Here is a 12894-nt window from a genome sequence, read left to right on the forward strand (position 1 = left end):
AAGTGGGTGGCCCCAGCAAAGCCCATTCAAAGCCCTATCCTTCGTTTACATTTGTACATAGTTTATATTTAATCAATATCATTCTAGGTAAATACATATCGGTGTATGGTGATACAATATTGTTATGCTTAACATCTACTAGACCTTCAACGACTATTTTACACTGATGCCAGTCCTCACGCCGAGGGTCAGGGAAATCACTTCTTGCTCTGAAGGTAGCTCGCTGGACTCGCGCTTCATGATCTTCTTGGACAAGAGGTCCTCCTCGTCGAGCCTCAACTCGCGCTTCGCCCTCGAGGGTTCGCTCTCGTCGTCGTCCAGCTCGAAGACGTTGTTATCGGTGAGTGCCAAGTGGTTGATTTCACTGAAGAACAGGCTCTTCGCGTTTCGAATGGTCCTGTCGTAGCCCGGGTCACTGAGGGGCGGCAGATAGGTGGCAGGAATACGGCTGGTGCCCCTGTATCCGGAGTCCGGGCAACGTGGATCGATAGATCCCGGATAGCAGTAGACTGGTGTGGTTCCAGCGGTTGGCGTTCTCACAGTGGTCACCGGCAGACACTCGGGATCCGTGGAGCCTGGGAAGCACCTCGGTCTCAGTGTGGTCTGGGGACAACGACTGTCCGTGGAGCCCGGATAGCAGTTGGGCTTGGATGTGGTGACGGGAGCTCTTGTCGTGGGAGGAGCATATGTTGCAGGCTGACACTCAGGATCTGTCGAGCCCGGATAGCACCTGCTTGCTGTGGTCGGCGGAAGATAAGTAGCAGGCTGGCAGGAAGGATCATTTGAGCCCGGATAGCAACGTGGCTTGGGTGTAGTGATAGGAGTCCTCGTTGTTGGAGGCGAGTATGTTGCAGGTTGGCAATCGGGATCGCTGGAGCCCGGATAACACCGTGGCCTAGTCGTAGGAACTGTAGTGCGTACAGTCGCCGGTGGGAGGTAAGTGGCGGGTTGACACTCGGGATTAGGTGAGCCTGGGTAACACCTTGGCTTTTGAGTCGTCACTGGTTCCTGTGGGCAACGCCTATCTGTCGATCCTGGATAACAGTTTGGCTTGGAAGTGGTCACAGGAGTCCTTGTAGTGGGAGGAGAGTAGGTAGCTGGCTGACATTCTGGATCACTTGAGCCAGGATAACATCTCGGCCTCAAAGTGGTTACGGTGGCTCTGGTTGAAGGTTGGCAGTCAGGATCAGGAGATCCCGGGTAGCACCTCGGTGTGGTAACCGGAGTTCTTACAGTTGTTTGCGGACACCTCGGATCTGATGAGCCCGGATAGCAGTTTGGCTTGGGTGCACTTGTGGGCGGGCGATAAGTCGATGGTGGCAAGTAGGTAGCTGGCTGGCATCTTGGATCATCCGAACCCTCAAAACATCCCGCCTTCTTGGTGGTTGGAACCTTCGGACATCTTGGATCAGGAGAGCCCGGGAAACAATTCAGGCACTCCGGATCTGATGAGCCGGGATAGCACCTTGGCTCCTGAGTAGTTGGCGGCTTCTGAGGGCAACGAGTATCAGTGGAGCCCGGGTAACAATTTGGCCTGGATGTGGTAAGAGGAGCTCTGGTTGTCGGCGGTAATGTAGTAGGTGGCTGGCAGTAAGGATCGCTTGAGCCAGGATAACACCTTGGCTTGGTTGTGGGAATAGTTGGTCTTGCGGTGGTTGGTGGAAGATAAGTTGCAGGTTGGCAGGACGGATCTGTAGATCCAGGGAAGCACCTTGGCTTGGGCGTCGTTTGTGGGCACCGACTATCTGTTGATCCCGGATAGCAATTGGGCTTCGATGTGGTTAGGGGTGCTCGAGTTGTTGGGGGCGAGTATGTAGCTGGTTGACAACTGGGATCACTGGAGCCTGGATAACACCTTGGTCTGGTTGTAGGCACCGTTGGGCGTGCGGTTGTAGGTGGCAGGTAAGTAGCGGGCTGGCACTCGGGGTCGGGTGAGCCAGGATAGCACCTGGGCCTAGGTGTCGTTACCGGTTCCTGTGGGCAGCGCTTATCTGTCGAGCCGGGATAACAATTAGGTTTGGATGTGGTCACGGGAATCCTTGAAGTTGGAGGCGCATAAGTTGCCGGCAGACATGCAGGATCCCTTGAGCCAGGATAACATCTGGGCTTAAAAGTAGTGATTTGGGAGCTTGACGTCGGTGGCGAATAAGTTGCTGGTATACATTCGGGGTCATTAGATCCTGGATAGCACCTAGGCCTAGATGTAGTCACAGGAGTCCGAATGGTGGTTGGCAGAGTTGGTTGTGGACAACTGGGGTCGGTTGAGCCTGGATAGCACCTAGGCTTGGCTGTAGTCCTTGATGTGGTTGGCTGCGGACAACTGGGGTCTGGTGAACCTGGATAGCATCTGGGCTTAGGAGCGATTGTGGGCGGACGACGAGATGAAGGAGGAAGGTAGGTGGCCGGCTGACACCTCGGATCATCTGAACCATCAAAGCATCCCGCCTTCTTGGTGGTTGGAACCTTCGGACATCTCGGATCTGGCGAGCCCGGGAAACAGTTCAGACACTCCGGATCTGATGAGCCGGGAATACATTTTGGCTGCGGAGTTGTGGGTGGTTTCTGGGGACAGCGACTATCGGTAGAGCCTGGATAGCAGTTAGGCTTCGATGTGGTCACAGGTAGCCTGGTTGTCGGAGGCGAGTAAGTGGCTGGCTGACATTCTGGGTCTCTGGATCCTGGGTAGCACCTTGGCTTCGAAGTGGGAATTGTAGTTTGCCTCGTTGTAGGTGGAAGATAAGTGGCTGGCTGACATTCGGGGTCTGAAGAGCCTGGATAACATCTGGGCTTCGATGTAGTTATCACTGGCCTTGATGTCGGTGGGGCATACGTTTTCGGTTGGCAATAGGGATCGGTTGATCCAGGATAGCACCTTGGCCTGGTTGTAGGGATAGTTGGCCTCGAAGTTGTTGGAGGCAGATAGGTTGCAGGCTGGCATTCAGGATCAGTAGATCCGGGATAGCACCTTGGTTTTGGGGTCGTAGGCGTTTTCTGGGAGCAACGACTGTCCGTTGATCCTAGGTAACAAACTGGCTTCGATGTAGTAATAGGAGCTCTGGTTGTTGGGGCTGGCTGGCAATCGGGATCGTTAGAGCCTGGATAGCACCTGGGCCTAGCTGTAGGAACCGTTGTGCCACCTGTTGTCGGTGGGAGGTAAGTGGCAGGTTGACATTCAGGATTCGGTGAGCCAGGGTAACATCTGGGCTTTTGTGTCGTCTCTGGCTCTTGTGGGCAGCGCCTGTCTGTCGAGCCAGGGTAACAGTTTGGCTTTGAGGTGGTCACAGGCCTCCTAGTCGTCGGAGGCGTGTAAGTGGCTGGCTGACACTCTGGGTCACTAGATCCCGGATAGCACCTAGGCTTCGGTGTAGTCACAGGAACCCTTATCGTGGTTGGTTGAGTTGGTGGTGGACAACTGGGGTCTGTTGATCCTGGATAACACCTAGGCTTGATTGTGGTTACAGGCCTTCTTGATGTGGTTGGCTGCGGGCAACTGGGGTCTGGTGAACCTGGATAGCATCTGGGCTTAGGAGCGATTGTGGGCGGACGGCGAGATGAAGGAGGAAGGTAGGTGGCCGGCTGACACCTCGGATCATCGGAACCATCAAAGCATCCCGCCTTCTTGGTGGTTGGAACCTTCGGACATCTCGGATCTGGCGAACCAGGATAGCAGTTAAGACACTCCGGGTCTGATGAACCGGGATAGCACTTAGGCTGCGGAGTAGTTTGAGGTTTCTGAGGGCAACGACTGTCGGAAGAGCCTGGATAACAGTTGGGCTTTGACGTAGTCACCGGAATTCTGGTGGTCGGAGGCAAACAATCGGGATCGTTTGAACCCGGATAACATCTTGGCTTGGCCGTAGTAATTGGGACTCGTGTTGTGGGAGGAAGGTAAGTGGCAGGTTGGCACTCGGGGTTAGGTGAGCCAGGGTAGCATCTGGGCTTCTGTGTCGTCACTGGTTCCTTTGGACAGCGTCTGTCTGTTGAGCCGGGAAAACAATCGGGCTTCAATGTAGTCACAGGCCTTCTGGTCGTAGGAACGGTTGGAATGGTTGTTCTAAAAGATGTTGGAGGCAGGTAAGTGGCTGGCTGACACTCGGGATCTGAAGATCCTGGGTAGCATCTTGGCTTGGACGTGGTAATTGGTGGCCTGGTGGCAGTTTGGCACTCGGGTTCCTGCGAGCCTGGATAACATCTTGGCTTGGATGTTGTTACAGGTACTCTTGTGGTAGGAGGCGAGTAAGTAGCTGGCTGACATGAAGGGTCGTTAGATCCTGGATAGCACCGTGGTTTCACTGTCGTAATTGGCCTTCTTGTTGTTGGCTGCGTGGTTTGTGGACATCTTGGATCCGTTGAACCAGGGTAGCACCTTGGCTTGGGTGCAGTTGTGGGAGTTCGATTAGTTGTTGGCGGCAAGTAAGTGGCAGGCTGGCATCTGGGATCATCCGAACCCTCAAAACATCCCGCCTTCTTGGTGGTTGGAACCTTCGGACATCTTGGATCAGGAGAGCCCGGGAAACAATTCAGACACTCCGGATTAGATGAGCCGGGGTAGCACTTTGGCTGTTGCGTAGGTGGTGGCTTCTGAGTTACACGCGTGGCAGGCTGACAGGAGGGATCTGGAGATCCAGGATAACATCTGGGCCTTGGAGTCGTTTGGGGTTTCTGAGGACAACGACTATCAGTGGAGCCTGGATAGCAATTTGGTCTGGATGTGGTGACTGGCGTTCTTGTTGTTGGTGGCTGGCAAGAGGGGTCACTTGAGCCAGGATAGCACCTTGGCTTGGTTGGAGAAACAGTGGTTCTTGCTGTCGAGGGGGGTAGATATGTTGCTGGTTGACAAGAGGGGTCTGTTGATCCCGGATAACATCTCGGTTTTGGAGTCGTTGCCGGTTTCTGTGGGCAGCGACTATCTGTGGAGCCTGGATAACAGTTGGGCCTGGACGTAGTTATGGGCTTTCGAGTTGTCGGAGGCGTAGCTGGCTGACAATCAGGATCACTCGATCCCGGATAGCACCTTGGCTCGGGCGTCGTTCGTACCGTTGGGGGCAGGTACGTGGCAGGCTGACATTCTGGATTGGGCGAGCCTGGGTAGCATCTGGGTTTTGGTGTCGTCACTGGTTCTTGTGGGCACCGCCTGTCTGTCGTGCCGGGGTAACAGTTCGGCTTGGAGGTGGTCACAGGCCTCCTAGTCGTCGGAGGCGTGTAAGTGGCTGGCTGACACTCTGGGTCACTAGATCCCGGATAGCACCTAGGCTTCGGTGTAGTCACAGGAACCCTTATTGTGGTTGGTTGAGTTGGTTGTGGACAACTCGGGTCTGTAGAGCCGGGATAACACCTAGGCTTGGGTGTGGTTACAGGTGTCCTTGACGTCGTTGGCTGCGGACAACTGGGGTCTGGTGAACCTGGATAGCATCTGGGCTTAGGAGCGATTGTGGGCGGACGACGAGATGAAGGAGGAAGGTAGGTGGCCGGCTGACACCTCGGATCATCTGAACCATCAAAGCATCCCGCCTTCTTGGTGGTTGGAACCTTCGGACATCTCGGATCTGGCGAGCCCGGGAAACAGTTCAGACACTCCGGATCAGATGAGCCGGGATAGCACTTTGGCTGTTGAGTTGTTGGTCTCTGCGTTACACGCGTGGCAGGTTGACAGGCTGGATCTGGCGATCCAGGATAACATCTGGGCCGTGGAGTAGTTTGGGGTTTCTGTGGGCAGCGGCTATCCGTTGAGCCTGGATAGCAATTTGGACTTGATGTGGTTATGGGGGCTCTGGTTGTTGGAATTGGAGTTCTCCTGGTGGTCGGAGGAAGGTAGGTAGCTGGTTGACACTCTGGATCGGATGACCCAGGATAGCATCTCGGCTGCGATGTAGTAACGGTCGGCCTGGTTTTGGGTTGGCATTCAGGATCGCTTGATCCCGGATAACAACGTGACCTGGTCGTTGGAGCCGGAGTTCTCCTTGTTGTTGGCGGAAGATAGGTAGCTGGCTGACATTCCGGATCATTTGATCCTGGATAGCACCTTGGCTTTATGGTGGCCGGTGGGCCAACGCGACAACGGGGATCGGTTGAGCCCAGAGGGCAACTAGGCTTGGAGGGTGTCTGAGTGGTTTGCGGACAACTTGGATCGTTGGATCCAGGGTAGCAACGTGGCCTTGGCGTGAATGTTGAGGCTATTGGAATCCTGATTGTGGTCGGTGGCTGGGAGGTGGGCGTGGGACACCCCGGTTCTCTAGATCCCGGATAGCAGCGAGGCTTGGGCGAAATCAGGTGTTCCTGCAGACACTGGGGGTCAGTTGATCCCTCAGGGCATGGACCTGACCTCTCAACGCCGCAGGTGTAGTCCCTTTTGCACGCTCCGTTGCAGAGTTCGATGTCACATTTCAGATACACCTGCGATCTGTCGGGGAACCTGAAGGCCTTCAGTGTGTTGTAGTAAGTGGAGGTCAGGCTGGAGGGCGCTTCGAACTTCCGCCACTCCCCAAAGATTTTCTCCTTGATGGAGCACCCCCTTTTGTCCGACAGTTGCAATCTCTTCGTGGTTCTGGCCTCGAAGTCCATGTCGTCTGAGGCATAACACTGTAGTATATTTATGTCCCACGCCTGTTCAGCGTGCTTTACGTTTATGGTGAACGTAATGTCAGTTCCGAGGGTAAGAGTGCCCTGAATGGGCCTAATGTTCGGCGGACTACCCGTTCCGATCTCCATCCAGCACTCCACAGGACCACTGGGTGTGTCCACCGAGATCACCTCCAGCATGTCCACCACAAATGGCTTGAAGTAGACAGTCTTCTCGCGCTCGTCGCCCCGACTGCACGAGATCTTTCGCGCAATATCGAAGCTGTTCTGAATATCCCTGTCATCCTGGATGATCAGGATGTTCTCTATGGAGGCGCAGACGGAGCACGAGGGCTTGCTGCCGCATCCCTCGTATGGCACTGTGAATGTGAAACTGCGACCGGCTCTGTCGCCCTTCACGTAGCTAATTTAAGATAGTAGTTAGGGAAAAGGTTCGGAGGTATCTATGACACAACTACACACTTGCACTTGGGGTCATTGTAGTATCCCTGACTGTAGATGACGCCCTCGAAGTCCTCGGAGAACTCCACCTCCACCATCATGCCACCGCCTTGGTCGCATTTTACATCGATCTTCTCGATGTGCTTGGCCGACAGAGATGTGTCGCGCGTTAATCTCGGCGAAGAGTCGTCAAAGTCGAGCTCGCTCAAAACCTCGTTCAGCGCCTCATCATCGCTCAGATCAGTGGCCGATGTGGTGACCTTGACATTAAACGAAAAACCATAATCATATATTTGTGATTTCTAGATGGGTATCCGAGACTACGTACCAAGAGCAAGGCCCACACGAAAATGTGGCCGAAGTTGACCATCTTTAATTGAAGTCTTAAGCTTTATTCTGAAATACGGTTAATTAAAAGTTATAAAACGTATTTATGGCATATGCTGGAAGCTGTTTACGGTTTCAGAAATTCGACAGCTTAATTGATGGCTTATTTAGTGGTTAACCAAAAATTTATCTTGTATATTGTATATGGAGGTATTCTTTTGTATTGAAAGTAGGGTCTACTAAAATTTAAAGGCTGCCTCAACTTACGATGCTAAGAATTAAGCAGAAACAATTTATGTTGCTTATCCTAGCCGCACATTTGTTTTAAATGTATTCTGTAATACAGTAAACAACAAGATAATATTTCTGTTTACGATTTTAAAGTTTAACTGTTGATTTGTCTTTAAATTTATGGGTACTTCGGCGGTAATTCAGTCCCCCGATCGACCTTCCTTTGGGGTGAGTCATGGGTGATGAAGCTCAGCGAAGAAGGGCTTCTTCGGCGAGATCTAAAAAACCATATATCAAAGCGTAAAGGTGACGAAAAGGCAAATTCGCCGAAAATCAAGATAGCAGTTTGTCAACCGATCTCTGGCGCTGAGGTGAGATGAGGTAAGATCTTCTTTATCGCTAATTACGGCTGAGTGCAACCTGTCGGGTGTTTACACAGCCGGACCTCTTTTGCCCGACGAACGGAGGGTGCTGCACCGCCACTAAAACGGGTTTGGTTTTTAAATAATACAACTAACCTTTAAAAGAAAAAGAGAAAAAATGCTGCTGATTTCAAAATCCATAAGTTCGAGACTCACACACGGAGCTCGAAGGGAGCAGGGAAACAAATAGTGACGAGTGCCCATTCGACTGTTTGCCTAGCCCCCGTTGATAAAGGCGCTTCGATTTGGGGCCTTTTGTGTGGCATTGGCTTCTGCAGTTTGATGGCTCTCTTGTTTTTGCCACAGCTAGTGATGTTCAGATGGTCAGATGCTGGGCTCTTAGCCCGGATGATTAGGTGCTTTTTCATTGTGGCCCCTTTTGTCTAGGTTATTCCAAGCATTAGGCTAACGAGACGAAAAAGTACCATTTGATGGCGGATGAGTTGGCGTGTGAAGTCTTCTAGATGTTTTTGCGTCACTCTGAGCTCGCATTCAATGATAAACTCATGTTCTGCCTGATGAATAACTCAAGTTCCCTAATTATTGATTCTTCCCTATAATGATCTACACATTTTCCCCTTCTTTTCCAAGATGTTAATCGGTTCCCAGAAACAACATGGTCTCGGTTGTAAAAAAAAAACACCTCGAATTTGGCAAGAGGTCCAGTTGATGGTGATGAAACATCGCCCATTCATACATCCGATTCATATTCAACACGATTAATATGGTATCTCTTTTGCTCCCTGCTTTCCGACGACCCAATTTTTTCGGGTTTTTGCTGGCTCACAGCATTGGCCTGATATCTCAGTTGGCACGTTTGTTTTTTATATGACTGCATAATTATGCCAATTTGATAAAAATTGGTTCACTATGTCAAAAAATTGCTCATTTATTTGACTATTTTTTGCCCGCTCTTAACTATACCTTAACTTTATGTTCGCCAGTTGATAACTTCAAGATATAGTTATTTGCCAACCCAAGATTAATGGTCAGGTCATTTATTTAATTTGCTAGACAAACACCTGAATCGCGTATTTCGATTGAAGTACGATATTTAGAATATGAGCAGGTGTATTTATAGGTAAGCCATCATAATTCTACTAAATCTACGAATAATTATAATTGGGCAATTATAGGTTTGAAAAGCCATTATTGATTTGGGCGATTTGGGTGTCGAAACGCGAAAACCGAAGAATGGGTGTTCCGCCCGCGGGTCCTGAGTGTGTGCCCAGTTCACAAACAATCATCTTCAATTGTATTGGCTAACCATTGAGCGTTAATAAAAACAACTTGGACATTGATGGCTTCACCCTGAACTTCTGACATTTCAGCGCCTCGCATAGGCGTATATCTGGGTATTAATCACGGCGAACAGGTGATTAGACCGCGGGCCCCAATGTGCTATGCATATGTGTTTATTGTGCCATATACTGTAGACCAAATCGGCGATTGATTTAGCCGACTTTGGCTGCCAGGTTCTCATAATTTGGATTGAAATCGTCGACAAATTGGTGAAATGCTACTATCTTGCATTGTGGCTATCTGTTATGGCCGGCTCTTGATTTGTTTTATGGCCAATTTAGGCAAGGCGCCAACTTTGTGAGCTGATCATAGTCATCTTATAAGCAGTCTAATTTACATTTTTGTGTTGCACACTGGTATTTATGGGGTATTTATGGATGCTTTGCATAGATTACCATCCGCAACCAATATTTTTGTTTATTTCACAAACTTTTATGGTTGTTGAACTCAAAAATGGGCTATAAAAACGCCGCGTTCTTAATTTGTGAATTATATTTCGGTGTACTTAGCCGAATCAAAAACAGTTAGCAATATTGACAAATTAACAATGAAATGCAAATGGCATTCGAACACCGGATCTGGAGAACTTGTTTCGCGTTTAAATCGTTACAAAGAAATGCTGAAAACGAGTAAGGCAATTTACAAAAATAATGCTATTTAATAATCCCGAAACGCTAAATCAATTGATCTTCTCCGCAGCACATTTGTGCAAGTATAAAAAATATACGCAGTTAGAAGCCGTGAGATTTTATAATCCAAGGTATTTCGGGTTTAACCCGAAAGTTGGGCTTTTTTATTTCAGTTATACGATTCTGTCATACCTGTAACATTTTTGCATTTGGATTAATAATAATTACTTGCGTCACTGACATTCCACTTTCGACTTTTTCTCAGCACCTTATATGACAACCGGCTAAATGTAAATACAAGGTCAAAACGGCGTGGGCCTTTAATTATATAATAATAATTAAATATGTTTTAAGGGATACATTTCCTATGAAGCTCACCCAGCTTTTTTTATGTATAACTATTTACTATTGTTTTGAAAATAGTTCCAAAAAGTGATTTTACGCTCCATGATAATTTTCCAATACAAATTTAGATACAAATTTAGATATGATTTTTGAAAATCTATAGCTGTGTGATTTTAAAAATTATTATAAGGGGTATTTACGATGATTCATAAATATCAAATGATATTTTATTTATTTTTTTTTTGAGTTGGGTTCCAAAGTATAAAATGTAATTACCCATTTCTGTTATATTTCAATTCTTTTTAAAAAACTTATGTTTTGGTAATCCTTAACTTTGTTCTTTTAACTAAGTGGGCTTTTACGAAGATCCAAAAATATGATATCATTTTTATTGTTATATTGAATAAATCCTTATTTTTGTGTTTTTAACATAAAAGGGTTTAAAAGGGTTTTGCAGTGATCCACAAATATGATAATATATATTTTTGTTGATTTCAATTCCGCAGAATAGTATGTGTATTTGCACTGTCGAATTTGCATTAATTTCAGACAAGTTCTTGAGCAATCACTGAGTTCACTTTGGGACCGTTCACATGCAGTACATTAAATCGCTTCACATTGGTGGCCTTAATGAACGGCGCACGTAAAATCACTTGATGGCCTCTTAGTGGAACACATTGACCAATCAATCGGCCATCTCTCAGAATATCACTGGACCTGGCGGCTGGACTTGGACTTACGGCACTGGCTTGTGGACTCGGCTTGGGGGAAAAGCGCTAGGATGCAGCTGGCGAAGTGGACGTTGCCGCACTAAGCGCCGAAGAGACTCGTCTTCGCTTATATACACACACGGCGTATGATTTAACAAAAATCGTTTCGGATATTGCCTCAAAATCCAAAGACGCGGCAAGTAAAATAAAACAGCAACAGCAACAAAAAAGCGCCAATGCTAGTAGCTCTATACATTTTGTTGTTTATTTTACGTCGCTCGTGGTTTTATACACGCACACTCCACTGGACCCGGGTACTACGATTTATTGGCAAGTTATACTTATTTATTCGCAGCACTAAACGGGTAGCCAACAGCACTGAACATATACAAAAAGAATTCAGATTAGGATTTATCTTCTGAGCAGCCGAAAAAAGGCTAACAGCACCAGCTTTCAAGTGAAGTTTCAAAATGCGAAAGGTCAGGTGATAAAATCTTAATAAATTTCAATTTGTTTGTCAGCGTAAACAAGTTATAGGATTGCCGGGAGCTTACCTGTAAACAATATGCATTTTAATGTATTTTGGGACGTTAATCAAATTCGAAGATATTTGTATTGAAAAGAGTCGTATTGTTGTATATTTTAATTTTTACTAAAAGGTACTATCACTGTAAACTAAATATTTTGATAATCAGTTATTGATAATGATACCCATCAAAGCCATCAACCTTTTTCCCACTTTTTACACGGTCATTAGAGCTCAAGGCCATCATAATATCTGGGATCTGTATCTAAGGGTATCACGATCGGGTTTTTCATGGGCGTTATCGTTGCATCATTTCGCCGTCATTAATATCAAGCCCTCCTAATTGACTGCTCATAGATAGAGCATCCAGTAGCCCAATGCCTGGAGCCAACTAATTTTTCCATTCATGTGCAGTTCGTGGGCAGAGCGACGCGTGAGCAGCGTCCACACGCCGTCTAAGCCGTTTTAGCCATCTGAGTCGCCGTTTTAGCCATCTTGACCCAAGCGCGCGACTGGCACATTTCGTAGCTAGGGGAAAAAATTGAAAACTGAAAACCGACAACCGACAACTGAGCTGAAAAACTGCACCTTCGCCGGTGTGCTTTTAGGGCCAAAGAGTCAAAATCCGTCATTGTAACGACCTATACTAGTGGGGGAGGGGGACTTTGGCCATATGGAGATGGAGCTGGCGATGGAGATGTTGTCATGCAACTACAGCCGGCATAGCGGACAGGTTGACGCTTTGGCTTTGGCTGAGCCAAAGCCTAGTCGATGCCTGGTCATCCCTAACAGGTATTAGTATTCAAAGTTTTGGAAGCCCAGCGTCCGCTTCGTGATGCTGATAGATTTTAGCCAAATGGCAACGGTCATGGCGAGTTGGTAAGGCAGTGGTAAGGCGGCGCTCGGCGCTGTCGCCATGGGAAGAATACGGATGGAGATGGATGGTAAGGTATTCCCTTAACCACACTAAGCCCGAACCCGAAACCATACCCATATGCATGCACGATCGGAACGCGATAGCAGAGGTGCCGAAGCCGCTTCTGCCTTTGACAAACATCACGTAACCTAGACTGCAATTTAATTGTACCCGGTACTCGAAGAGTACTATGAATCAGCTGGAATGAGCCCTTAGATCAACGGATTAACATCTACAAGGACTCCGATATTTTTTATAATAGTACTGTTATATTATGCCATAATATATCTGTTACTCTTAAAAGAAAACGTAGTTAAGTCGAATTATTTTCTATCTTTTTAACTGGTATTTCCCATTCGACTACTTTCCCTCATAGTACCTACTAGATGGTTCCTTCATATTTACAAAAAACCCACCTTTATACATTGCATACAGTTTCGGTTGATTGGGCTTTTCAAGGCATAAT

The 12894-nt window shown here is 47.9% G+C and overlaps 1 protein-coding gene across 1 annotated transcript; it reads right to left on the reverse strand.

Annotated features, from left to right (window-relative positions):
* Positions 1-58: 58 nt before the first annotated feature.
* On the reverse strand, positions 59-11117 carry LOC108028606 (mucin-2). Its single transcript, XM_044094866.2, has 4 exons — positions 11017-11117; positions 7349-7416; positions 7042-7280; positions 59-6982 (listed from the first exon to the last, which is right to left on the reverse strand). The coding sequence occupies exons 2-4, from the start codon at positions 7388-7390 to the stop codon at positions 154-156; spliced, it is 7110 nt and encodes a 2369-aa protein (XP_043950801.1). The 5' UTR covers positions 7391-7416; positions 11017-11117; the 3' UTR covers positions 59-153.
* Between the last annotated feature and the right edge of the window lie 1777 nt (positions 11118-12894).

Source organism: Drosophila biarmipes, chromosome 3L, assembly GCF_025231255.1.
Source record: "Drosophila biarmipes strain raj3 chromosome 3L, RU_DBia_V1.1, whole genome shotgun sequence".
Classification (NCBI taxonomy): domain Eukaryota; kingdom Metazoa; phylum Arthropoda; class Insecta; order Diptera; family Drosophilidae; genus Drosophila; species Drosophila biarmipes.